At 48.9% G+C, this 21,891-nt stretch overlaps 11 protein-coding genes across 11 annotated transcripts; 8 read left to right on the forward strand and 3 right to left on the reverse strand.

Annotated features, from left to right (window-relative positions):
• Positions 1-345: 345 nt before the first annotated feature.
• FOXG_07667 (small nuclear ribonucleoprotein D3) lies at positions 346-948 on the forward strand (the record flags this gene model as incomplete). Its single annotated transcript, XM_018386265.1, has 1 exon — positions 346-948. One exon carries the CDS (start codon positions 346-348, stop codon positions 946-948), a length of 603 nt encoding a protein of 200 aa, XP_018243402.1.
• Positions 949-1,185: 237 nt separating this feature from the next.
• On the forward strand, positions 1,186-1,768 carry FOXG_07668 (small nuclear ribonucleoprotein D3; the record flags this gene model as incomplete). The annotated part of the gene is made up of 3 exons (XM_018386266.1): positions 1,186-1,337; positions 1,397-1,457; positions 1,530-1,768. Exons 1-3 carry the CDS (start codon positions 1,290-1,292, stop codon positions 1,766-1,768), a joined length of 348 nt encoding a protein of 115 aa, XP_018243403.1. The 5' UTR covers positions 1,186-1,289.
• Positions 1,769-1,849: 81 nt separating this feature from the next.
• On the reverse strand, positions 1,850-4,088 carry FOXG_07669 (uncharacterized protein). The gene has a single exon (XM_018386267.1). It carries the CDS (start codon positions 3,947-3,949, stop codon positions 2,039-2,041), a length of 1,911 nt encoding a protein of 636 aa, XP_018243404.1. The 5' UTR covers positions 3,950-4,088; the 3' UTR covers positions 1,850-2,038.
• Positions 4,089-4,470: 382 nt separating this feature from the next.
• Positions 4,471-6,190, forward strand: FOXG_07670 (16S rRNA (-N6/-N6)-dimethyltransferase). Its single transcript, XM_018386268.1, has one exon. The coding sequence runs from the start codon at positions 4,570-4,572 to the stop codon at positions 5,599-5,601; it is 1,032 nt and encodes a 343-aa protein (XP_018243405.1). The 5' UTR covers positions 4,471-4,569; the 3' UTR covers positions 5,602-6,190.
• An 85-nt stretch (positions 6,191-6,275) lies between these two features.
• Positions 6,276-7,985, forward strand: FOXG_07671 (uncharacterized protein). The gene has a single exon (XM_018386269.1). The coding sequence runs from the start codon at positions 6,487-6,489 to the stop codon at positions 7,618-7,620; it is 1,134 nt and encodes a 377-aa protein (XP_018243406.1). The 5' UTR covers positions 6,276-6,486; the 3' UTR covers positions 7,621-7,985.
• A 512-nt stretch (positions 7,986-8,497) lies between these two features.
• On the forward strand, positions 8,498-10,895 carry FOXG_19525 (chitinase; the record flags this gene model as incomplete). The annotated part of the gene is made up of 3 exons (XM_018399749.1): positions 8,498-8,510; positions 8,575-9,401; positions 9,612-10,895. The coding sequence occupies 3 exons, from the start codon at positions 8,498-8,500 to the stop codon at positions 10,746-10,748; spliced, it is 1,977 nt and encodes a 658-aa protein (XP_018243407.1). The 3' UTR covers positions 10,749-10,895.
• A 279-nt stretch (positions 10,896-11,174) lies between these two features.
• FOXG_07674 (uncharacterized protein) lies at positions 11,175-13,406 on the forward strand (the record flags this gene model as incomplete). Its single annotated transcript, XM_018386270.1, has 1 exon — positions 11,175-13,406. One exon carries the CDS (start codon positions 11,175-11,177, stop codon positions 13,404-13,406), a length of 2,232 nt encoding a protein of 743 aa, XP_018243408.1.
• Positions 13,407-13,662: 256 nt separating this feature from the next.
• Positions 13,663-15,141, reverse strand: FOXG_07675 (uncharacterized protein; the record flags this gene model as incomplete). Its single annotated transcript, XM_018386271.1, has 1 exon — positions 13,663-15,141. One exon carries the CDS (start codon positions 15,139-15,141, stop codon positions 13,663-13,665), a length of 1,479 nt encoding a protein of 492 aa, XP_018243409.1.
• Positions 15,142-15,877: 736 nt separating this feature from the next.
• FOXG_07676 (uncharacterized protein) lies at positions 15,878-16,489 on the forward strand (the record flags this gene model as incomplete). Its single annotated transcript, XM_018386272.1, has 1 exon — positions 15,878-16,489. The coding sequence occupies one exon, from the start codon at positions 15,878-15,880 to the stop codon at positions 16,487-16,489; it is 612 nt and encodes a 203-aa protein (XP_018243410.1).
• A 134-nt stretch (positions 16,490-16,623) lies between these two features.
• On the reverse strand, positions 16,624-17,985 carry FOXG_07677 (nucleoside-diphosphate kinase; the record flags this gene model as incomplete). The annotated part of the gene is made up of 8 exons (XM_018386273.1): positions 17,910-17,985; positions 17,411-17,829; positions 17,303-17,333; positions 17,200-17,243; positions 17,092-17,150; positions 16,992-17,036; positions 16,877-16,942; positions 16,624-16,823 (listed from the first exon to the last, which is right to left on the reverse strand). Exons 2-8 carry the CDS (start codon positions 17,680-17,682, stop codon positions 16,624-16,626), a joined length of 717 nt encoding a protein of 238 aa, XP_018243411.1. The 5' UTR covers positions 17,683-17,829; positions 17,910-17,985.
• Positions 17,986-18,100: 115 nt separating this feature from the next.
• Positions 18,101-21,580, forward strand: FOXG_07678 (alpha 1,3-glucosidase). The gene is made up of 2 exons (XM_018386274.1): positions 18,101-18,413; positions 18,465-21,580. The coding sequence occupies exons 1-2, from the start codon at positions 18,329-18,331 to the stop codon at positions 21,269-21,271; spliced, it is 2,892 nt and encodes a 963-aa protein (XP_018243412.1). The 5' UTR covers positions 18,101-18,328; the 3' UTR covers positions 21,272-21,580.
• The last annotated feature ends 311 nt before the right edge of the window (positions 21,581-21,891 follow it).

Raw genomic sequence — 21,891 nt, forward strand, 5'->3', positions numbered from 1 at the left:
AAACACGCCTTTACGATTCTCAGCCAACTATATGAATAATCTGCTCATCTCTTACCCAATCAGGGACTCATTCACCATACCTCGACGACCCACGGGTTCCTGGAAACACGAGAGGTCGCTTTTTGTGTGTCTCCTGCATGCAGGCTTCCTTTCGGCACCCAGCGAGAAGAGTGAGGCTGTCGGGTGAGGAAATGCGTTAGGATTATCTGCGAACCTCGAGTTTGCGACCCGACGCAGCTGTCCTTTGCTTGGAGGGATATCCCTGGATTATATCTCTTTAACGTACCCGTGTTCTCGTGCACTTATTTCCGTTCTGGAGTGCTAAGCGACCGCCGCATCACGAATATGGTGAACAAAAGACACACTGCGCATGAGTCCCAACCTTCAACTCCTGCATCGAAAGCCATTGAGCCATTGCCCGGGCGATCTCGGTGGTCGGAATGGGCTCTCCACAACTCGGGACTGTACTACTATCGAGCTCGATATATCTCATTCGAGGACATCTCATCAATACCGCCAACTGGGAGAAATTCGATTGTGCCGAATGTTCAAGGCGGATACATTCATTACCAATCCATGAGTGTCAATGAGGCGACCAGTCAAGGGTCCAGTCAAGCTCCAGAGCTATCAACTTGCTCTACCGTGACAACACCAACAACCAGTGATCCTCCAGTCTCTACACAAGAAGTGTACGGTCAGCAGAATGATCAACTTGTCGTTTCAACAAAGACGACCGAGGATAGCATGTTGATGAGCGGAGCGCTGCAAGCAGAAGCAGACGCTACAGAAACTGTCGTAGTGATATCGAACTCCAATGCACCAAAGCGGAAATCAACTACATCAAAGAAACAGAAGGAGAAGAAGAAGCATGGAAAGAAGTTGGATGTGGATAAGAGGAAGCAAGTCAGCAATAAGGCGAAAGTGAACAAGTGGTTAGACACTCTATAATCCCATGTGGCATTCTTATGTTATCTGGACGGCATTTCAAGTTTATGGCGTTAATTAGGGAAATAGTAGTATGTTTCAGCGATCATGTCGAATCTCATTTGCATGGGAAAAGCATATAATACTCTCAGAAACTGTGAAACACAGGCACTGTGCTTTTCCTGCCCAGATCACGTACTTTACACAGTGTCAAACCAAACTCTTGCGGGCTCGGATCAACTCTTCTCCACTTCTCCAACATCCCTCACCACCAAGCCTCGCCAATTTTCACGATATACCAAGCTCCAGCTCAGCCTCGGCCTTGTGTACACGCGACAACACGAAAATCACACCCAACCACAAACATGACTTCCACAATCGGTATTCCTATTAAGCTCCTGAATGAGGCGCAGGTCCGTACTCCTTTAGATGGCACTCCTGATTGAGCTATCAAGCTAACTTTGCCTTATAGGGCCATATTGTGACGCTCGAAATCACTTCCGGTCAGACTTACCGTGGCAAGCTTCTTGACGGTACGCCCCCTCTCTTGCTATCCTTTCTTTTCAATTGTCTTGAAAGCTTGAATTTTTGCTGACACATCGCAGCTGAGGACAACATGAACGTTCAACTGAAGGACATCACCGTCACCGCTCGCGACGGCCGCGTTTCCCATCTCGACCAAGTTTACATCCGTGGCTCACACGTACGCTTCTTCATCGTTCCCGACATGCTTCGCAATGCCCCTATGTTCCGCAGCCGTAACGTACGTGGTCGTGGTGTCGGTCTTGCCAGAGGTCGCGCGACGGTCAGCCGAGCGCGCGCAGGCGGACGAGGAGGACGATAAACAAGACATAATAGAAATATGCGAGTTTTTGGCGTTCGGGCTTGGAATTTTACAATGGGCATGCCTCGATTTTGGGAAAATGAGTGGAACAGGCTTAGGTTGATACCAGTCTAGAAGGGGGATATGCCTTGTGAGGCTTGCAAGACCTCACAGTAGAGGGTGGTATTTTGAGATTGACTAGATTACAAAAATAAAGGCGTGTCTTACGCCTGGTATCTCGTCACCTTCTAAGTCCAATGCTTTTCAGTCCATACTGTACAGGTTCCCCTTTTATTTCATTCGTCCAAGAGCTTCCTGGGCCTTGACTACCAGCTCGCGAACCTCATTAATCTCATCACCTTTTTGGTCTACAACTGGCTTTTCCTGCTGCTTCTCGTGGCTGAGAACCTCTGCAACACTGTCCTCGACGCCTCGGAGAGCCTTACGGCCTTCTTCTCGCACTTCGCCCTCCCAGAATGTTCGCGCTGCATCCCATTTCTTCTGTAACCGGCTGCAACTCCAGACTATACCTAGTGCTGCTACAGCACCGGCTTCGTATACTGTCGAGGAGAAGGAAGAGATATAGAGAAGAGCGGCGAGGGATGTTGTAAGTCCAGATGTCCCTAACGACTGCACAACCAAGCGTTGTGCGAGAGCTTGTAGCGCAGGGACAGTCTCGTTTTGGAGATACCTTCGGGTAAAGGCAATATGACCGGGCCATTTTGGTAGTGCCGGTCGGTTGTTCACTGGTGCCAATGGCTCCAACTCTCCTGGGCCAAGCCGCTTCAGCTCAATGTTTGCGTCGCTATCGTTCACAGAGTGTGGCTGAGGATAACTTTGGTCCGCATTTGCAGCTTGTGCGATCTTCCCGGTTAAATAAACAAGCTCTCGCTCTGCTGTTGGTAGGAACCGCTGGTTGAGCATATCGTTTGTGAGCATGGCAACATCATCAACCCTCCAGAATAGTTGCCACCATCCTAGCTTTCGCCATCTTCGGCCTGTGAACGCCAAGTCAAGCTCGTCTTGTAACTCTGCATGAGCTTGCTGTGACCATGCACCAGCTGCTTGAATCAGTACAGGGGAGAAGTCTGGCTCCTGACCGTTCAAAGTGGGAGCAGCCTGGTAAGTCTCCCTGATTTCACGACGATTTTCCTCCTCGCATCGCGCCAAAATGTTGTTCAACAGAGAAGTAATGAGCCCTCGCACTGCGGGTTTCGTGGTGCCATCGGGGGAGCTGATTCCTGACTTAAGCCATGTTGTTAAGGCAGGGAAGTTACTGTTGAACCAAAGCCGCTCATACTCAATGGCATTGCTGGAACTCTGACGAAAGAGTGACACTCCCCTCTCGGCAAGTGATGTATCAACAAGCGCAAAGGGTGTATCGAGCTGCTTCGAGTCAACACCTCTCAAATCAACCACTTTTAGCACAGACTCCTCTTCCTTGGCAACTGGTACCGATGTGACATTGACAGCTCCTTCAAACCCATCACCGACAAGAATCGCCCTGTGCACAGGTGTAGTAACTGGTGTTACTCGATCTTCAGCCGATGGAATGCCGACCTTGGGCACCAGAACAGACTCTTCGACCTCGATAGCCCGTGTTTGCTCATCTCTGGCGAACTCGGGAAGATGCGTCTCCATGAATAGTAGCTCCAAGTTGAGGTTATTCCATTCCGCCGAGGATACATTGACCTCACTCAAAAGACTCGTTCTGGTGACTGTTAAGGTACTCTGTTGCTCTGCAGTGGACCGGATTCGAACAACGAGGGGGTTCTTTGGGTCATGATCCTTCAATTGGCGCTCCCATTCTTGCTCATCCTGCAGCGGATCCGTTACTAAAACCCTCAGAACATTTTTCGCAGTCTGTCCCGCGTTCGAACCAGGTGCCAGTCCCAAGATCGCAACCCTCACAGCTTCCTGACCAGGTATTTGCCGCAGGCCCTGTAGTGCCAATTGCAATCTTGAAAGATTCACCAAAGACGGTGCGAGTTTCTGAATATCGAGAAGATGTTGTTCAAGCTCGGCACGAGGATTCGTCGACACAGTGTAGAAACGTTTTCCGAGGATAGCGCGACGAGGTCGTATTCGTGGCCTTGATGTAATGCAGCAGAATGGACATATCGAGACACCGTGAGGCTTTGATCTCGGTATCAAAACCCCGAGTTTGCCTGCACGAGGCAGACGGGCTCTCGGTGAAGCCATTTGCTTTGAGAAATGATTGGCGATGCGAGGTTCTACCTCATACTACAAGTTGCACTATAGGTTTGAAGATGGAGCTACCAAAGCAGGGAAGCTCCGTTGGCGGCAAAGGGTCGGCAAATCACGGAAAAGTCGTCACAGGCATCTTGACTCAAAGATCACCAACGAGCAACAGCCTTACAACTTAGGAAGGCGACTGTCGATCACTTGTTCTTTTGATTGTTTATGGCGGCTAACCAGACATACCAGGATTTCGATTGTGTTCAATCTCTAGCACGGACTTCATGACTGAGTTTCTTGTCCAACCATGGGTGATACCAGACAGGTGATTAGAGCCAGACTTTACGTCCTTATCTATATACCTGGATTAAAGTTCAAGATGGAAGCCAAATACTCTCTAACAATGCTTTGTCTCTTCGATATAGACAAGGTGATATGCTATCTTGTAGAGATATTGATAACTCCATGTGCATCGCAAGCATACGGAGTAGTGGTTATTCCGCACATCATGACCCACTAAAAATATAATCGCGGGGTGCCCCACCCTACGAGATGCTTCAGTACACCACCAGAAAAAAAAAAGAGGAAAACCCTGCCGTCTCTCACTCACAGTCAAGAACGCAATGCCGAAATCGTCAGATAGCAGGCGCGGTGGTGCCCGCAAGGGGCCATACGATAAGCCTGAAGCTCGGAAGTCAATCTTCAAATACAACACGAATATTGGCCAGCACATCTTGAAGAACCCTGGCATCGCCGATATGATTGTCGCAAAGGCAAACCTCAAACCCACCGACACCGTCCTCGAGATCGGTCCTGGAACCGGCGTCCTCACCACACGCATTCTAGAACAAGCCAAAGCGGTCAAGGCCGTAGAGCTCGACATACGCATGGGAGCCGAGTTAACAAAAAGAGTCCAAGGCAAGCCCGAGCAGCAAAAGTTGGAAATTATCATGGGCGATTTCGCCAAATTGGATCTCCCAGAAGCACTCCCACCCTTCGATGTTTGCATTAGCAATACCCCGTACCAGATTTCGTCCATCATCATCTCCAAGCTCATCTCTCTGCCTCGGCCTCCACGCGTCAGCATTCTTATGGTCCAACGAGAATTTGGACTACGGTTATGCGCTCGACCTGGCGATTCCTTATACTCTCGCCTTTCAGTCAACACACAATTCACCTCCAAAGTCGCCCTGATTGCCAAGGTCGGCAAGAATAACTTCTCGCCGCCACCCGAAGTCGAATCCGTTGTCGTGAGACTTGAGCCACGACCAGAAGTGCCTGCCGCCAACATACAGGAGCTAGACGGCATGTTACGTATCTGTTTCTCGAGGAAGAACAAGACTCTACGAGCGAGCTTCATTGATTCGGAGGAGCTCTGCCAGCGAAACTGGATCACTTGGGCGGCTATGGATCCCGAAAAAGTCAGCGAGCAAGACTTGCAGTTCTTCCGTGACAGCGAAGACACAATAGACGCTCACCAGTCTGTATGCGGAATTCCCGTTAGCAAGGCCACTCTCAAGAGCTTCATCCGGAGCAAGATTGAGCATGTCCTTGAGAAGACTGAACTCTCTGAAGCACGATCAGCCAAGTGTGACGAAAACGACTTCTTACGACTTCTTTTGGCGTTCCGCGAGAACAACATTTATTTTACATAATGTCCAACATAACGATCGCACAACATATTTTATCAAACCACATCTTCAACCCGGTCTGGCCAGCTTGAGACTTCTATCATCAGCACCACTCTCAGCTCGTCTCTAACACCAAGGAAATTCGATTCCAGCGACACGAATTCGCATGAGAATGAGATCCTCGCTGGGAGTACAGTCGCTTTATGGATGATAGAGAAGGAGAGTGAGGAGGACGATGTCCCCAGCCCAACCTGCGCCAAACCAACTCTCCAGTTTCATCCGAGAGCCGCTATTGCCGCGCATTATACCCCGATAATGGAGATTATCATGACTGCATTGAAAGAGGAACAAATAGTAGTCTACTGTAGTTCGGAGATTCGAGGTTGTCACCCGGAAAAACTCCTCAGAGCCGCGTAGCTTGGCATGAATGCAACACCCTGGTTCATCCTAAATCGCCCGATAATTGTACACTGATGTCATGCCGCAGATGAGAGAGCTGCATGGAATAATCCCAGGCTTTGATCGCTGGCTTACCTGCTGCATAAGGCCACGCGAAAATTCTCTTGCTTGTCGTTTTTTCTAGAAGGTGCAATATGATTGGTTGCAGTAATAATTTGAGGCGAACAGGCTTCACAGTTCTGCCTTTTTATTGCATATATTTTGGGTCGTGATAGTGAATCCTCCTGCAGCGTTCGACTCATGTCTTGCCTTGTTCTGCGCGGTTTATGAAGGCCTATCTCCTCTGCTTGAGGCGGTTATTGTAATTAGCTTATACGAAGCAAAATATAAGTAACTTGGATCCAAGCAAACTTTTATACTTTCAACTTGTATCTCGAGTGCATCTCTTGCCCTGCCGCTATAAACGCCTTGTTGGTTCATTTAGGCATCATCTGATTTCATTGTCATCTGATGAGTCTCAGCCTGAGAGTGCATTCACGTTTCAAAAAGTCTTACTCCAACTCAATCATGGCTGCAGTCATGGAACCCAACCCACCACCTTCATTCAATTCTCACATCCAAATGCCGGACATCAAAGACGCAATAAGAGCAGCCTTCCCAAGGACAGCAGAGTTGTTAAGCCTGCTAGAACAAACGAAACATATTCGCACTGATCTTTCTCTACAACAAAAGATCGTCTCAGACCTCGAGTCACAATTATCAGAATCTAACCGAGAACTCGATGGATTAGATCGCAAGCGTTTAGCTGATCTTGAGTCGCATAAGAAATACCGCGATGGCCATGTAATGAAGTTTCTTTACAAAGCCAGCGGTAAAGAGAACTCATTTACAGGTCAGGCTGAGAGGGAAGAGCAAAATTACCACAACACACTTCAACAGGCGCATCTGGCATCAGAGCACAATTCGAGCGTAAAGGCTAAGCTGGATGAAGAGCTTCGGAAAAAGAACGATCTCGACCAGAGCATGCAGGGTTACCTCGATCTTCAGAAACAGCTCGACGATATTTATGATGATATCTTTTCAGGTCCAACGCCAGAATTTCCGGAAGAGGACGCAAAGGAAAAGCAGAGTAATAATGCACTATCTGCTTATGTCACTACAAAGACTGCCTTCGAACTACATCAAAAAGCATTAGGTCTGCTCGAGCAAGCAACAGCGACAATGACAGCTGGACTACAACAGGTCGACAAGGCTCTACAATCCGGAGACATGAATCATCTTCGAGCTCTAAATAAGGGCAGGGAACTTGTTCAACAGAGTAAGATGACGGTTGATCAGCTAGTACAGCTCGGTGCGGATGTGATTGAGCTGCCACCTGAGGCCAATCCTCGCACTATGGAGGTCACGTCTAACCTGGGCGATGTCTGGGGAAAGGTAGATATCACCGGTGGTCGACAGGAGGTAGCGCGATGCACAGCGGCTTTGAACAACTGTTTGAGTCAGGCGAAAGAGAGGAAGTATTATTTGAGTAAAGAGCTCAAGAGGAAGGGTGAAGAGATGGATGAAGTCCGTACGGAGTTACAGAATGTTAGAAAGGGTATTTTCGAGGAGGTCATGGGTGATGATTTGGTCAAAGGGTCATAGACTGGCGAAGTATTCGGGATAGGTAAGGGGAGATTAGACTCAACTCGGATCTCGGTTGATAGAGGGTCTTCAACCCGCAATCAGAAAGCATTGTTCAGCATCCTCAAAGTTGAGGTTGTCGTCTAAAGGAATGCTTGTGATTCGTCTTTTCGGCAACGGTCGCTTAAGTAGCCCAGCCTTTAACAGCTATGGATCCAATGTCAATGACACAATGCCAAGAATTGACAGCGGTTGATTAATTTCTTAGTGTCTGTGCAGAAGACTACTAGGCCTTTCATGTGAAGCTCCCTTGAGGTTCAACAAATCTGAAGGGCCGTTCTACATCGCAAGATGCCTAATCTTAATGGAATATTTCATCTGAGAAGACCGCAGGCTTTGTTTCTGTTCCTCAAACAAACGAAAACTTGGAGCAATTTACTGTATCAGCTGCCAATCTACTCATAAATTGTCTTCTCGTTTATGTCAAGTGGCTTTCCCTCTGAATGTCACTGTCCAAGACATGCGTCTTTCATTCCCACAACATAGAGTCTTCTAGACATATCCCCTTTCTCAAAAAGGAAACCAAATCGTCAGGGACCATTTTTCGCCAAATGTAAACGATTATTGAGACCCTTGGGCATTTTGACGGGTGCGTGGCCCAGGGTCACCATTTCCATTCTGGGGAATAGCTTCAAAATGATGATTCATGACTTTGCGGCAGGACCAGGGGTTTGGCGCTCGTCTCTCCATACACTAAAGAAGCTTATATCAAAGCTGAATGTGAAGGGTCCTGCCGTAGGATTTAAAGATCCAACGTCAACCGCTGAAGAATGTTGCGTTACATCTGACTATTTCGTGATTATCAAGTATTAGCTTTGACTTTTCACTCATCCTCATCATGAGCAGCTCTGGTATGTTCGCAATTGCACTGGACATATCCCTGTGATACCTACGCTAGATACTAACAAGACTCAGGAGAACGCCCAATTAATGGCTATGTCGACCCAAACTTTCCCAACCCTAACGGCGAGTGGGATACGCCTGTAATCATTTACGGTTACACACCCGCGTTTTCTCTCGCCGTTTTCGCTGCAGCCTGGTTCGCCCTCTTCCTCGTCGTCCATCTCGTTCAAACAATCCGCTTTCGCAGCTGGTACTTTATCACATTCCCAATCGGTCTTCTCTTTGAGATCGTGGGCTACGTTGCTCGCTCGCTCTCAGCCAAGAAGGATCCGTACCATCTGCTGTACTTTATCCTCAACTACTTCTTCATCGTCACGGCGCCTGTGTTCCTCGCCGCGGGCGTGTACACTATCCTCTCCGCACTGATCCCTCGACTTGGAAGACGATATTCATTCTTGCCACCAAAGTTTATTCTTTGGTTCTTTATCACTTCTGATGTTATTGCTACGGTTGTGCAGATCACTGGTGCTGCTCTGATTGGTGTAAGACAGTCGAACCGAGATGATCCAACTGACGCCAATAACATTCTTCTTGGAGGTTTGGCTTACCAGGTTTTCTCTCTCGGTGTGTTCGTTATTCTCACGGCTTCATTCCTTTTCCGTGCTCGAAGGGAGGTTAGTTCGCGCGGCAAGAAGCTCAGCTTGTTCTGCGTTGCTTTCGGAGTGGCTACCATCATGATTTATCTTCGAACCTGCTTCCGTCTAGCAGAGACAGCTGAAGGCCTTGGGGGACATTTGTATTCGAACGAGATCTTCTTTGCTTGTCTGGAGTTTGCTCCTGTGGCATTGGCTGTCTTGCTTTTTGCTATCTGGCATCCTGGAAGATGTGTCGGCAAGAAGGTTAGGGTGCAGGATTTGGAAAAGGAACAGACTCGAGTTCAGGACTTTTAGTTTGAGAAAAAGAGATACCCATTGTCAGTTAATCCATAGGCAGTAATCTTAAATCAAGTTTGTTGGATAGAAATATGATCTTCAGCTAGACAGGGAGGGACTAGGCCCTGTAGCTGCCAAGCTTAGTGGCTGTCTACCCGCTGGAACCGAAACCTTCAGCGGCGGGAGCTCCACCTGAGCTCCGGGGCTGCTTACAACTTCAACAAGCTCCAAGAATGCCAGCTCATCCCCACCATCAACAACCTCACAAACAAATATACGATGCCCCCTCTTCCCCCTTCCGCCAATCCTTTGCCGCGGCTGATCACATATTACCAAACTCATCATGACTCCTCGGGAAATCTCATCTCTCCCCTCTCTCTCATCACACAACCCGGTATCGCCATAACCCACGTCATTGTCGCCGCCATTCACATCAACGATGATCCTCAAAAGATCACGCTCAATGATTATCACCCATCTCACCCCATTTTTCAGACTATGTGGGCTGAACTACGTGTACTGCAAGCCTCAGGTGTGAAGGTGATGGGCATGCTGGGTGGTGCTTGTAAGGGCAGCTATGCACGCCTGGATGCCGACCAAGAGACGTTTGATCGGTACTATGGTCCCGTGAAAGACATGATTCGAGAGCGCGGTCTGGACGGCCTGGATTTGGATGTCGAAGAGGAGATGACCCTAGGAGGAATTGTGCGGCTGATAGACCGTCTACGCTGCGACTTTGGGCCAGCTTTCATCATCACTCTGGCACCAGTCGCCATGTCTCTTCTTGACTTCACCAAGAATCTCAGCGGCTTTGACTACGAGGCTCTCGAAGTAATGCGCGGACGTGATATCGCCTGGTACAACACGCAATTCTACTGCGGCTGGGGAGATTGCAGTAATCCCCTTATGTACGATCTCATGGTCCGCAAGGGCTGGCCACCAGAGAAGATCGTCATAGGACTTGTCACCAATCCCGAGAATGGAAGCGGCTATGTGCCGATGAACCCTCTCAATATGGTGCTCACAACGTTGCGGGGCCGATATGGATCGTTTGGAGGAATCATGGGCTGGGAGTACTTCAACAGTTTGCCTGGAGGAAAGGAACGGCCATGGGAGTGGGCCAGGGAGATGACCAAGTTGTTGAGAGGGCATTTGTTGTCGGCGCCTGCACAGGCTACACAACCAGTACTACCGGCGGCGGTAAAAAGTGGTTCGAAAGCAAAGAACGAAGACGTTGATCCAGATGGACCTGGTGGACAAGATGCACCAGTGCCAAAACAGTTTGAGTACTACTCGGATGGGCTTGATGATTAGACATAGAAAGCAACCTGGCCAAGGGACAGATGACTTTCACATTTGCGAGCGATAGCGACTATATAGCCCTTCGCAGTTCACTACGATAAAACGAATAGACCTGTGTTATAGAGGCAGTCCACTTGCGAACAAGGTCTTAACATCGCCTGTACAAAGGATGGTACTACTCTTCTTTTAAAAATTCCGTCAATCTCAGCACGATTTGCTTCATACATTCAGGAAAAGATACATTTATGCCAACTACATAGAAGTTATGATGTCGCTTGCCCAATCCCTGTTCTGGGATTTGATCTTTTCGGCTTTAAGGCTGGCCCAATGCTGTCACCAAATGCGGCTAAGCACATTCAACAGCTCACATCTTAGCACTTACAACAAAGCCGTGAGGCTTTCGGAGATGTGTCGTCAACTTTGCGACTTCCTGCCAAAATGAGGGTCGGATTGAGATCCAGTACTCAGTTACTAGCTCAAATCCAGCCATTTCATCTAGCTGCTGGTGCCACCATAATAGCGCTCATGGTCAACGCTCAACATCTCCGAAGCCTTCTCGTAACCACATCGCAATATATATATGACTCGCTTTCGAATGCTCTTTTTAACGTCTCTCAGACGCTTTTCGGGTTCAGCTACGACGACAGCATTTTCGATCAGCATATACGCCTGATTCATCTGTCAGATTCAGCATCCAACTCATCACCTAATCTCACTCTCCATACCTTCAAACTCGATGAATGTCCGCCATACATCGCCCTTTCTTACACCTGGGGTCCGGTTACACAGAACACAATCTTTGACCAAAGTTCAATTCTTCTGAATGCAAGGCCATTTCCCGTATTACCAAATTTACACCATGCAATCAAGCAATTACGCATCTCAAGATCAGGCCAGTACCTCTGGGTCGATGGAATCTGCATCAACCAGAGAAGTCTCCCCGAACGCTCTGCTCAAGTAGCAATAATGGATCTAATATACAACGGAGCCGCCGAGACAATAATATGGCTTGGTCTCGCCACAGATCAAACAGCTAGGGCTATCGAACTCGTTCAAAAGATTGCGAAAGGCGCTGAGTCTAAGATCATAGAATGGGGAAGGGTTCAGTCATACGGCGATGCTTATATCATGAATGATCCTGAGCTCTTAAAAAGGAATGGCCTTCCAAATCTTACCGAGAACGACTGGCTGACTCTTCGAGATATCTACACAAGGCCGTGGTTCGGACGTGTCTGGATGCTTCAAGAAGTTGCCCTCTCTCGCAATCCAAGAGTTCTCATCGGCCATCACGAGACAGCATGGGACTCGGTTGGCGACACAGCTGGGCTGATCAACATGTCCGGTGCCCTTATCGGTTTGTTTACTGTGGGCTCCGGATCAGAAACCGCGCCTTTAATCTACTCTCTTGTTCACGCTGCTGGCCTTCATGTTACTCGCCAATGGGCCCAGGACAAGAATAGTCGGTACAAGGAGATTCTGAGAAGCATTGATTATTCTGTTGGGATACGCCAAGACCATCCTAAAAAGCTGCTGCTCGAGCTATTGCTAAGTAGCATCGGCTTCAAGGCGACTATTCCCAGAGATCGTGTTTACTCTCTGCTTGGAATCGTAAACTTCATGGAGCGTGCGAAAGGGAGACCTCGGCTCGACGTCATTGTAGACTACAAATCTCCTAACAATGACATCCTTATAGATCTGGGCATCAGCTTCTTTAGAGAAACAAAATCCCTACATCTCCTATCCCTCGCCGGTATCACCAGCCGTGCCGTGCCAGCTGACTTACCAACCTGGATCCCCTCTTTCGAGACAGTTCACGTCCCCGTTCTTGGCCCCAACTATACCAGAATGCTTCCATTCGATGCCGCCGCGGGGGAAGAAGCAGACTTTACAATCGACAGGTCTCTCCTCCATCTAAACATTAAAATCTTTAGTCCTCATCTTGGTACAATCGAAGAGCTTGGTGAGAGCTGGTCTGATGTTATTCAAGGGAAGTTTAACGATACGATGAAGATACTTCTTCACTGCGGCACAACCTATATACCTACGGGCCAACCAATAGTTGAAGCTTTCTGGCGGACTCTTATTATGGACTGCGACTTATCCCAGCGGCCCGCACCATCACATCTAGCCATGTCCTTCTCTAAGTGGATGCTTCTTGTCACTATCCAAGCCCTGATCGCTTATCAGCTCAAGAACCCATCTATGTACGATCAATTCGATGCCTTAGAGCCACTTTGGACCCTGGCTAATACTCGAGACTCTACCAATACCCTCCCCAAATCTGGTGATATGATCCCATTATTGTTTGAGCTTGGCTTACGCCACGACCCCAGTGTTCGGGTTGACACTGAATCAGAGAAGGCTGCCAAGTTCGCTTCTTGGGCCGAGATATCCGCTCCCTTCGAAGCCTTATTACGTGTCAATCTTGCTGCAAGCAGACGTATTGCGAGAACCATTCGAGGCTACTTATGTCTAGTTCCTCTTCAGGCCAAGGCCGGGGATAAAATCATGATCGTCGCTGGCTGTGCAGCCCCCTTGGTCCTTAGAAGATCAGGCCCTTCAGAGAGCCGCTTTCAGCTTGTCGGAGACGCTTATGTTCATGGCGCTATGTTTGGAGAGCACATCACTGGCACTGGCGAGTCCTCCTGGAGAGATGTTCATCTAGTTTGAGAAGTGGCCTCATTCGGTTCGCCACAAATATTTTGACCCGAAGTTCGGTTGTGCTTGTAGTGAATGATTTAATTATGGCCCATCATAGAGTCGAGTTAACTCATTGAAATACATGTCGAGAAGCGAAGGAAGTAGTACCATATAAACCACCAAAATTGATCATCCCCTTGTTCATTCCTCATAACCGACATGACCTACACGCGCCGTAGAATTCCTTATGCACTTAATACAGATAAAAGATCCTTCAGTCCCCATTTCACCAGCATGCCATCCAGGGGCCGCACTGGGCCTGAATGTTGTAGCTGTTGTAGAGCGGGTAAGTACCCTTGACGGCTTCCAGAGCCGGATCAAAGAAGTCCTTGTTGAATCGCTCAGATTGGCAAGATGAACATGGACCAGCGAGGAAGTTGTCGTATGTTGTGTTGTATGCGAGATAGCCGATGGTCTTCTGATGAGAAACATCAATAGCCTGGAGACTGAAGGACTCGGGCATGACCACCCAATGATCCGCCGTGGAGTTACGCTTTCCTGGCACGGTCGGGTTCTGGTTGAAGAAAGTGCTACTCATGCCAATGTCATGGAGAATTTTGATCAATATCAGCGTCATATGAGAGTCAGAATCGATCTGGATGCCAGCACAGTCGATGTTGATGGTGTATCCGTCCCCTTTGACCGGCTCAGTAACACACTTTCCAGAGTCCCGATCCCAGGAGAACTTCTCAATGAAGGCTTGCCATGTGTTTGGCCAGTTGATGAAACGAGGGCTGAGGAGAATAGACACAAACAGCTTCCCAGCATTGGGGTCAGCCGGAGGGTTTGGTTCACCACCTGTAGGACTAGGCGTTGCTGGCGGCTGTGAGACAAAAGTAGTCGTGGCAGGGGGGGCAGGAGATGTTTCCAAGGTAGAAGTGGGATTTTCCATGCCACTGGGACGAGGGGGGGCGCGGTTATCACGGTTGCAGACAAAGGCGGTCAAGCAGACCGCATCAGCGTTGACAGTCGTGTTGATGGCTGCGCTGACAGGGCGACCACGGTAGGCATAGCAGGTAAGTTCTTGACCACCTTCCTTGGTGGTGACTGCAGACCCAGCTGGTTGACCGTCAGCAATTCTCGGGTTGATGTAAGCTGTCCAGACGACACCGTTAGATAGCTTGACAGTGGTTCCCTTGGGATTCCAGGGGTAGGTTCCATCTGCGTAAGGAACTTCAACCTCCAGGTCAGATGGAGGGGGGAACTTGGAGACATCGTCAGGCCACTGAATGTCCTGGTACCAGTTCACCTGGCGAGAAGTAGACCATCCAGGGTGGGCTTTGTTGTCGCCAATGCCACAATCGGCAAGAATTAGGTCCTCATTGGGGTGACGAATCTGGGCTTGGGCAGTTGCCAGAAGGGCACCAATGGCCGCCAACTTGACAGAGACCATGTTTTTGAATGAAGGGTTTGCTTCGGGAAGGTAGTGCCGGTAGTTGAGTGCAGGCTTTTGAGATTGATTGAGTGATTTGAGGCAACAAATTGAAGGATTTGTGAGAACTGAGGAGATGTAGATGTGTATGAAGGAAGATGAAAAGGAGAAGAGAAGAAAACAGACGAGGGAGAATCTTAAACGACTGGATTCTGTCATAAGGAAGCACTTTGACTGAGTTCCTTCTTTTTCAGCTACAGTGGCTTCATTCTGAGGACCTTGTTGGGGACCTCTGAGGTCATTGTCTTGCGTCTTGGGCAGGAGCCTGTCCATGACGAACTGGCGATTTGGACTGGGGAGGAAAGAACACAGGTACAAATGACGCGGTCAATACTCCTTACCTGCCTTCAAGGCTTGCATTTTGATATTTCCACATGATCTTTAGCGTCATGGATGTTGAGGACGTTGGGGTTTGGCTTGTGCAGTATCCCATAGTGGTAAGAGAGGCCATCAATGGTAGTACCTATTCGAAGAAGAACAAGGACCACGATGGCCTCACTCAATTGTGCCTATGTATTCCTGGACTGAGTTTTATTGCCCCAAGATCAGAATCCAGAGTTTAGCTTCACTTTGTATCGGTAAATGTTTTGGCAAATACGTTCAAGGCGATACCTGTCGGAGATTCTCGTGGTGATCTTTCCTACTGCAGTTCAACACTTGGACTTATGTGAAGCACCTAATCTTACAATGTCACAACAACAACAAATGTTGCCCGATTCTTTTCATGAAAACCGCGACGGTGTTTCCCGTAGTAAGGCCCAATATCTTTGACCTTTGCGCCTTTGTATCGCGCAAAAGAAGTTATGATTGACAAATGCGAAGCAAACAATAAACGAACGAATTTATTGCTTTGTTGGCAAGCTGGTTACCCTGAACTGTAGCTGGAGCGCGCGCCGAAATCAAGCCGTCAGCAGCTCCACATAGAATTCAACAACGACTGTTGAAACTTTGGATTCACTTAACGCTACCAACAAAACGCCTTCCCCAAGCCCGGATACTTGATCTCAATATGCGCTGCAACTTGATATCTTTCAATTGGCGCCCTAGCCTCCGTGCTCGCGCTCCCCCGCGCATCAACACCTCATATCCTCGCGCCGAGTCAACCCAAGCTTCCCGCATCGACCGCATCACATCTAAGCTTCCTCGACGTTTACAAAGATACACTAGCGGTTTACGCAACGCTCCAGTCTCGCACGTTGTTTCATTCTTGATCCTTCACGAAATCACAGCAATTGTGCCCGTGCTAGGACTATTTGGCCTCTTTCATTACACAAATTATGTGCCAGTGGAATACGTAACGGGCCACTTTGGAAGCTATGTCGAAGATGGAGTTGGCCGCTTTGAGAGGTACTTCACACGCAAGGGATGGTTTGGTTTTGGTCAGAACGAAGAAGGTGAGGCCTCAAATGCAGCTACAACACATCCGGACTCCAAATCCGAAGACGCAGTGGAGCGCTGGCATAGTGGAGATGGGCGGTACAAAGTGGTAGTTGAAGTTGCTCTCGCGTACGCAATCACTAAAGCTTTACTGCCGGTTCGTATCATCGGCAGTGTATGGGCTACGCCATGGTTTGCTGGGGTACTCATGAGAGCCAAAGGAATATTCACAAGCAAGCCTTAGTCACTTTGAAATCGAGCGCGAAGGTTTTGAGAAGATTTTCTGTCTTGGTTTTTGTTATACCCACAGAGATGAAGTCATCCCACTTGTATGTGCTTTTTCCATTCCGTCATTCAGGGCGTTACAACATTGACAATTTAAGCCTTCTCATAGACCCAGTTGAACTGGGCGGACTTCCAGGAGAGTACCTCACCCTCCTTGAACCAGAGAGCAATCTCCTTCTGGGCGTTCTCGACGGAGTCGGAGCCGTGGCAGACGTTGCGGCCGACATCGATGGCGTAGTCACCACGGATGGTACCGGGGGAAGAGGCAAGGGGGTTGGTGGCACCGAGGATGGCTGAATATGCAATTAGAAAATGATGAGCAATATTCAAACGATTGGAAACTTACCACGGCCAGTCTTGACAGCATCACGGCCCTCCCAGACCATGGCGCAGATGGGGCCAGAGGACATGTCTACATGAAGTTAGATTTGGTTGTATCAATTGGGATTTGGGAGCCATACACTCAATCAGACCAGGGAAGAAAGGCTTGCCAGCGAGATCGGCATCTATAACGATGTTAGGGCGAATTGATATATCGAACGACTTTTGGGAATGACGCACAGTGCTTCTCGAGGTGCTCCTTGCCGGGGCTGACGAGCTTGATGGCAGCAAGCTTGAAGCTGTAAAAAGTTAATAGCTATAGCAACACCGACATACAAAACTACTCACCCTCGGTTCTCGAATCGAGAGATAATGGGACCAACGAGGCCACGCTACGGGAGCCTTGTTAGCTCTTATCAAATCAATTGTATAACCGTGGAGGTTTGTTTACCTGGACACCGTCGGGCTTGATAGCGATGAAGCTACAATCAAGTTAGCAAACCATCCAAACAGGAGCATCAACCATGATGGAGTGAAGCTTGATGGCGGGGTAGCTTACGTCTGCTCGGAGGAGGACATTTTGGCGATATTCTTGTCTGGTATGACTTGAGATGTAGGAACAGAGTAAGAAGTAGAGGTAGAGGAGAGATCGACTGGAGGGGAAAGGCTTGAAGAAGGCGGTGAAAAGAGGATATAAAGGGCGAGGAGGGCGAAGAGAAGAGCAAAAAATCGCGGGGCCAGATTTTCCGCACTTCTCCGTACCTGCTGCTGCTTCCAATTCTTGCCGCTGGCGGCGGGGTCTTCTCGCTGGCGGGGCTCCTCTGCAGCCATGATGAGCTGGCGTTGAGGGGTCTTGGGTGCGAGATCCGGAGAATTCACACGGACACGTGATGTAATTAGTTGTCGAGGACAGATAAAGTTACTGAATAAGAGAACAGGAGTAAGGAGAGGACTAGAGAAAAAGACAAATGAACGATACTATGAGAGTTAGTACAGATCAAAGTAAGACAAGGCTAATGTAAAAAGAACTTAAAGAGTATCGAAACTTCTCTACTTACAAAACTCAGAGCGTGTAAATGAACTATACCTGCATCAAAAAGAGCTTCTTACAGTGCATCCAGCGCAAAAGCTGAGCTCAGAAATCGAGAACTGAGATGTTTGATTAACGGGTCTAATCTTCTATCGAAGCTGCCCCGCCATTTTGGTATCCACTCCCCTGCGTCTGAAACCAACCCCAATCCGGAATGGAGTTTCACAGGGGGAGCTTAGGGACAGCTTTGACTTGACTTCGACATCATCAAAGCTGAGGTTATCCCAGCATAAACAACAATAACATTCCTTTCAACCAGCGACGGGACAGAGGATATAGGCCAGGGGACCATATCTTATGTCTATGTGTTTTCTGAATTTAATTGACCAGTTTCCCGTTCATTTATTTCATCGTGTTTGAGCTCTGGTTCCTGACCGTCTCAACATCATGAGGTCGAATACGGCGTCGTCCTTTCGCTGGACGGCGCTATTGCTGCTGCTAGGCACCTTGACGTGCCTTTTCCAGTCAGCTAGTAAGTTTTCATGAGTGTACTGACGAAAGTCTCTGCTCACAATCTTCCCAGTTGCCGTGAAAGACAAGGACTTCAAGAAATGCGACCAATCCGGCTTCTGCAAACGAAATCGCGCCTATGCCGACAACGCTGTTGCCCAAGGTTCGAACTGGAAAGCCCCATATGAGATCTCGGCCGATTCGACAGTTTTTGAGGATGGAAAATTGCAGGCCGTGGTTGTCAAGACCATCAATAGCCATGGAGAGACCGTCCGTCTACCCCTTACAATTTCATTCCTCAAGTCTGGTGCCGCCCGAGTCACTATGGACGAAGAGAAGCGACGCAACAAGGACGTGGTTTTGCGAGACGATAGCCCTGTTCGAAAGGAAAGATACGACGAGGCGGACGATTGGGTTCTTGTCGGTGGTTTGGATCTTGACAAGGAGGCGCAGCTTGCTTTCCAAGATAAGTCTCAGATCAACATCAAGTACGGACCCGAGGCCAAGCAGGAAGCCATCATCAAGTTTTCACCGTTCGAAATCGACTTCCGACGTGATGGCAACTCGCATGTCAAGTTCAACGACCGCGGTTTGCTCAACATGGAGCACTGGAGACCCAAGATTGAGAACAAGGAAGGCGAGGAAGCCGCTGAAGATGAGAGTACATGGTGGGACGAATCCTTCGGTGGAAACACTGACACCAAACCCCGAGGACCCGAAAGCGTTGCCTTGGACATCACTTTTCACGGGTATGAGCATGTGTTTGGCATTCCTGAACATACTGGTCCTCTATCACTGAAGCAGACGCGTGGCGGAGACGGCAACTATGACGAGCCTTATCGTATGTACAACGCCGACGTTTTCGAGTACATTCTCGATAGCCCAATGACGCTTTACGGCTCCATTCCCTTCATGCAGGCGCATCGCAAAGGTTCATCAGTTGGTGTTTTTTGGTTCAACGTTGCCGAGACCTGGGTCGATATTACCAAGGCCAAGAACCAAGCGAACCCATTAAGCCTTGGAGTTGGTGCTAAGACTAGCACTCATACTCATTGGATCTCTGAGGCTGGTCTTCTGGATGTCTTTGTTCTTCTTGGCCCTACCCCCCACGACCTCACCAAGACTTACGGCGAGTTGACTGGCTATACTGCTATGCCTCAAGAATTTGCAATTGCCTACCACCAATGCCGATGGAACTACATCTCCAGCGACGATGTTCGAAACGTTGATCGCAACATGGACAAGCACAAGATTCCATACGACGTCATCTGGCTCGACCTTGAGTATACAGATGATCGCAAGTATTTTACCTGGGAGCCTCACTCGTTCCCCGATCCCATCGACATGGGTGAGCACCTCGACGCTCATGGTCGGCAACTAGTTGTTCTCCTTGATCCTCATATCAAGAAAACCGACAACTATGCTGCTTCCGAGGAGTTGGTCGCTCAGGACCTTGGTGTTCATGACAAGGAGCAGAAGCTCTATGAAGGATGGTGCTGGCCTGGAGCTTCCAACTGGATCGACTGCTTTAACCCCAAGGCCATTGAATGGTGGAAGACTATGCTCAAGTTTGACAAGTTCAAAGGAACCATGTCCAATACTTGGATGTGGAACGATATGAGCGAACCCTCAGTCTTCAACGGACCCGAGGTGACTATGCCCAAGGACAACATTCACCACGGAGGATGGGAGCACCGTGATGTCCATAACCTGAACGGCTTGACCTTTCAGAATGCGACGTTCCAGGCTCTCCTTCACCGTGAGAAGGGCGAGCTTCGACGACCATTCATCCTGACCCGAGCCTTCTACGCCGGATCGCAAAAGCTTGGTGCTATGTGGACCGGAGATAACCAGGCTGATTGGGGACACTTGGCTACATCTATTCCCATGACCATCAACCAAGGAATTTCCGGCTTCCCCTTTGCTGGTGCTGATGTCGGGGGCTTCTTTGGTAACCCCGAGAAAGATCTTCTCGTCCGCTGGTATCAGACTGGTATCTGGTATCCCTTTTTCCGAGCCCATGCCCATATTGATGCTCGCCGTCGCGAGCCTTACCTCCTAGGTGAGCATTACACGCCAATTGCAACCGCCGCAATCCGACTCCGATACTCGCTTCTCCCTGCTTGGTATACTGCATTCTACAATGCTGCCCAGGACGGAAGCCCCATTATTCGACCCATGTTCTGGACCCATCCCTCTGAGGAGGCTGGTTTTGCTCTTGAGGATCAGTTCTTCGTCGGCTCCACTGGTCTCTTGGTGAAGCCAGTCACAGAACAGAACAAGGAGTCCGTCGATATCTGGATTCCCGATGATGAGGTCTACTATGATTACTTTACCTACGATGTTCAAAAGACAAGCAAGGGCAAGTATCTCACAGTGAGCGCGCCCCTTGACAAGATCCCAGTTCTATTGCGAGGTGGTCATATCATCCCTCGACGAGATATTCCCCGACGATCAAGCGCTCTGATGCGATTTGATGACCACACACTTGTTGTCTCAGCCTCCAAGTCTGGCGTAGCTGAGGGTGAGCTCTATGTGGATGATGGCGACTCGTTTGATTACGAGCAAGGTCAATACATTCACCGCAAGTTTACGCTTAGTGGAAACACCCTGACCTCTATTGAGGCCGAGGGACGTGACACCAAGTCTATCAAGTCTGGCCCTTGGCTGAAGGCCATGGAGAAGGTGCACGTCGACAAGATCATCATTGTCGGTGCGCCCAAGACCTGGGACCAGAAGGAGGTGCAGGTTGAGTCTGAGGGACGAACATGGACGGCCAAGGTTCAATATCATGCAGCCAAGGGCAGCCGCGCAGCCTTTGCGGTTGTGGGCCGAGTTGGAGCCAAAGTTGGCGAGGATTGGAGCATTAAGCTTGCTTAAAAGACATGAATTTAGTTTGATTAGAGGTGGAGTGCAACTAAGAATAGACACAATTTTGGACATTAAATTGATTCACGAGTGGGCTATGGACGGCAGCATCCGCAAGAATTGCGACTATGGTGTGTACTAGACTGTCACCATCGACAAAGGGATACAGTATCAAGTACTACTAATCAGGCAAGTATCGACAGTGATGGCGCGTCACGGAAATACGGACGATTTCAGAACGGCCGAGTGAGTGGAGATGCAATGAAGTCAAGGCCAGGGTTGAAAATAAGCATGATTAGAGCAATTACGAAACGGAATGCCTCAAGGGATAGAGTACAGCATCAGTGACGTCGGTGCCTTCGATGATTCAGAGTCGGATCATGAGCATCATGACTACGCACAACTCTTGAAGATAGTCGGATAAGAATTGGATATGCACGACATGTAAGCTGATCTGTGCATCAGAAGCCGACGAGGTGCATGGAAATTTGCTTCGATCAACTGGGGTGAGGATTATGGAGAAGCACGATCGAAACGAGATTTGCTCGCTTCAAGATAGCTGGGAACTGAGTTATGATATGCTTCGTACAGATGGGTCGATGTAACGTTTGTTAGGCGACCTATGCTCCTAA

Source organism: Fusarium oxysporum, chromosome 4, assembly GCF_000149955.1.
Source record: "Fusarium oxysporum f. sp. lycopersici 4287 chromosome 4, whole genome shotgun sequence".
NCBI lineage: Eukaryota > Fungi > Ascomycota > Sordariomycetes > Hypocreales > Nectriaceae > Fusarium > Fusarium oxysporum.

What these genes read in the sequence shown, in the direction of transcription:
- FOXG_07669 (XM_018386267.1), bottom strand. Translation starts at nt 3,949, where the DNA reads ATGGCTTCACCGAGAGCCCGTCTGCCTCGTGCAGGCAAACTCGGGGTT.
- FOXG_07671 (XM_018386269.1), top strand. Translation starts at nt 6,487, where the DNA reads ATGAGTCTCAGCCTGAGAGTGCATTCACGTTTCAAAAAGTCTTACTCC.
- FOXG_07670 (XM_018386268.1), top strand. Translation starts at nt 4,570, where the DNA reads ATGCCGAAATCGTCAGATAGCAGGCGCGGTGGTGCCCGCAAGGGGCCA.
- FOXG_07678 (XM_018386274.1), top strand. Translation starts at nt 18,329, where the DNA reads ATGAGGTCGAATACGGCGTCGTCCTTTCGCTGGACGGCGCTATTGCTG. An exon ending in GTGCCTTTTCCAGTCAGCTA is followed by an intron (nt 18,414 to 18,464) that starts GTAAGTTTTCAT and finishes CAATCTTCCCAG; the next exon opens with TTGCCGTGAAAGACAAGGAC.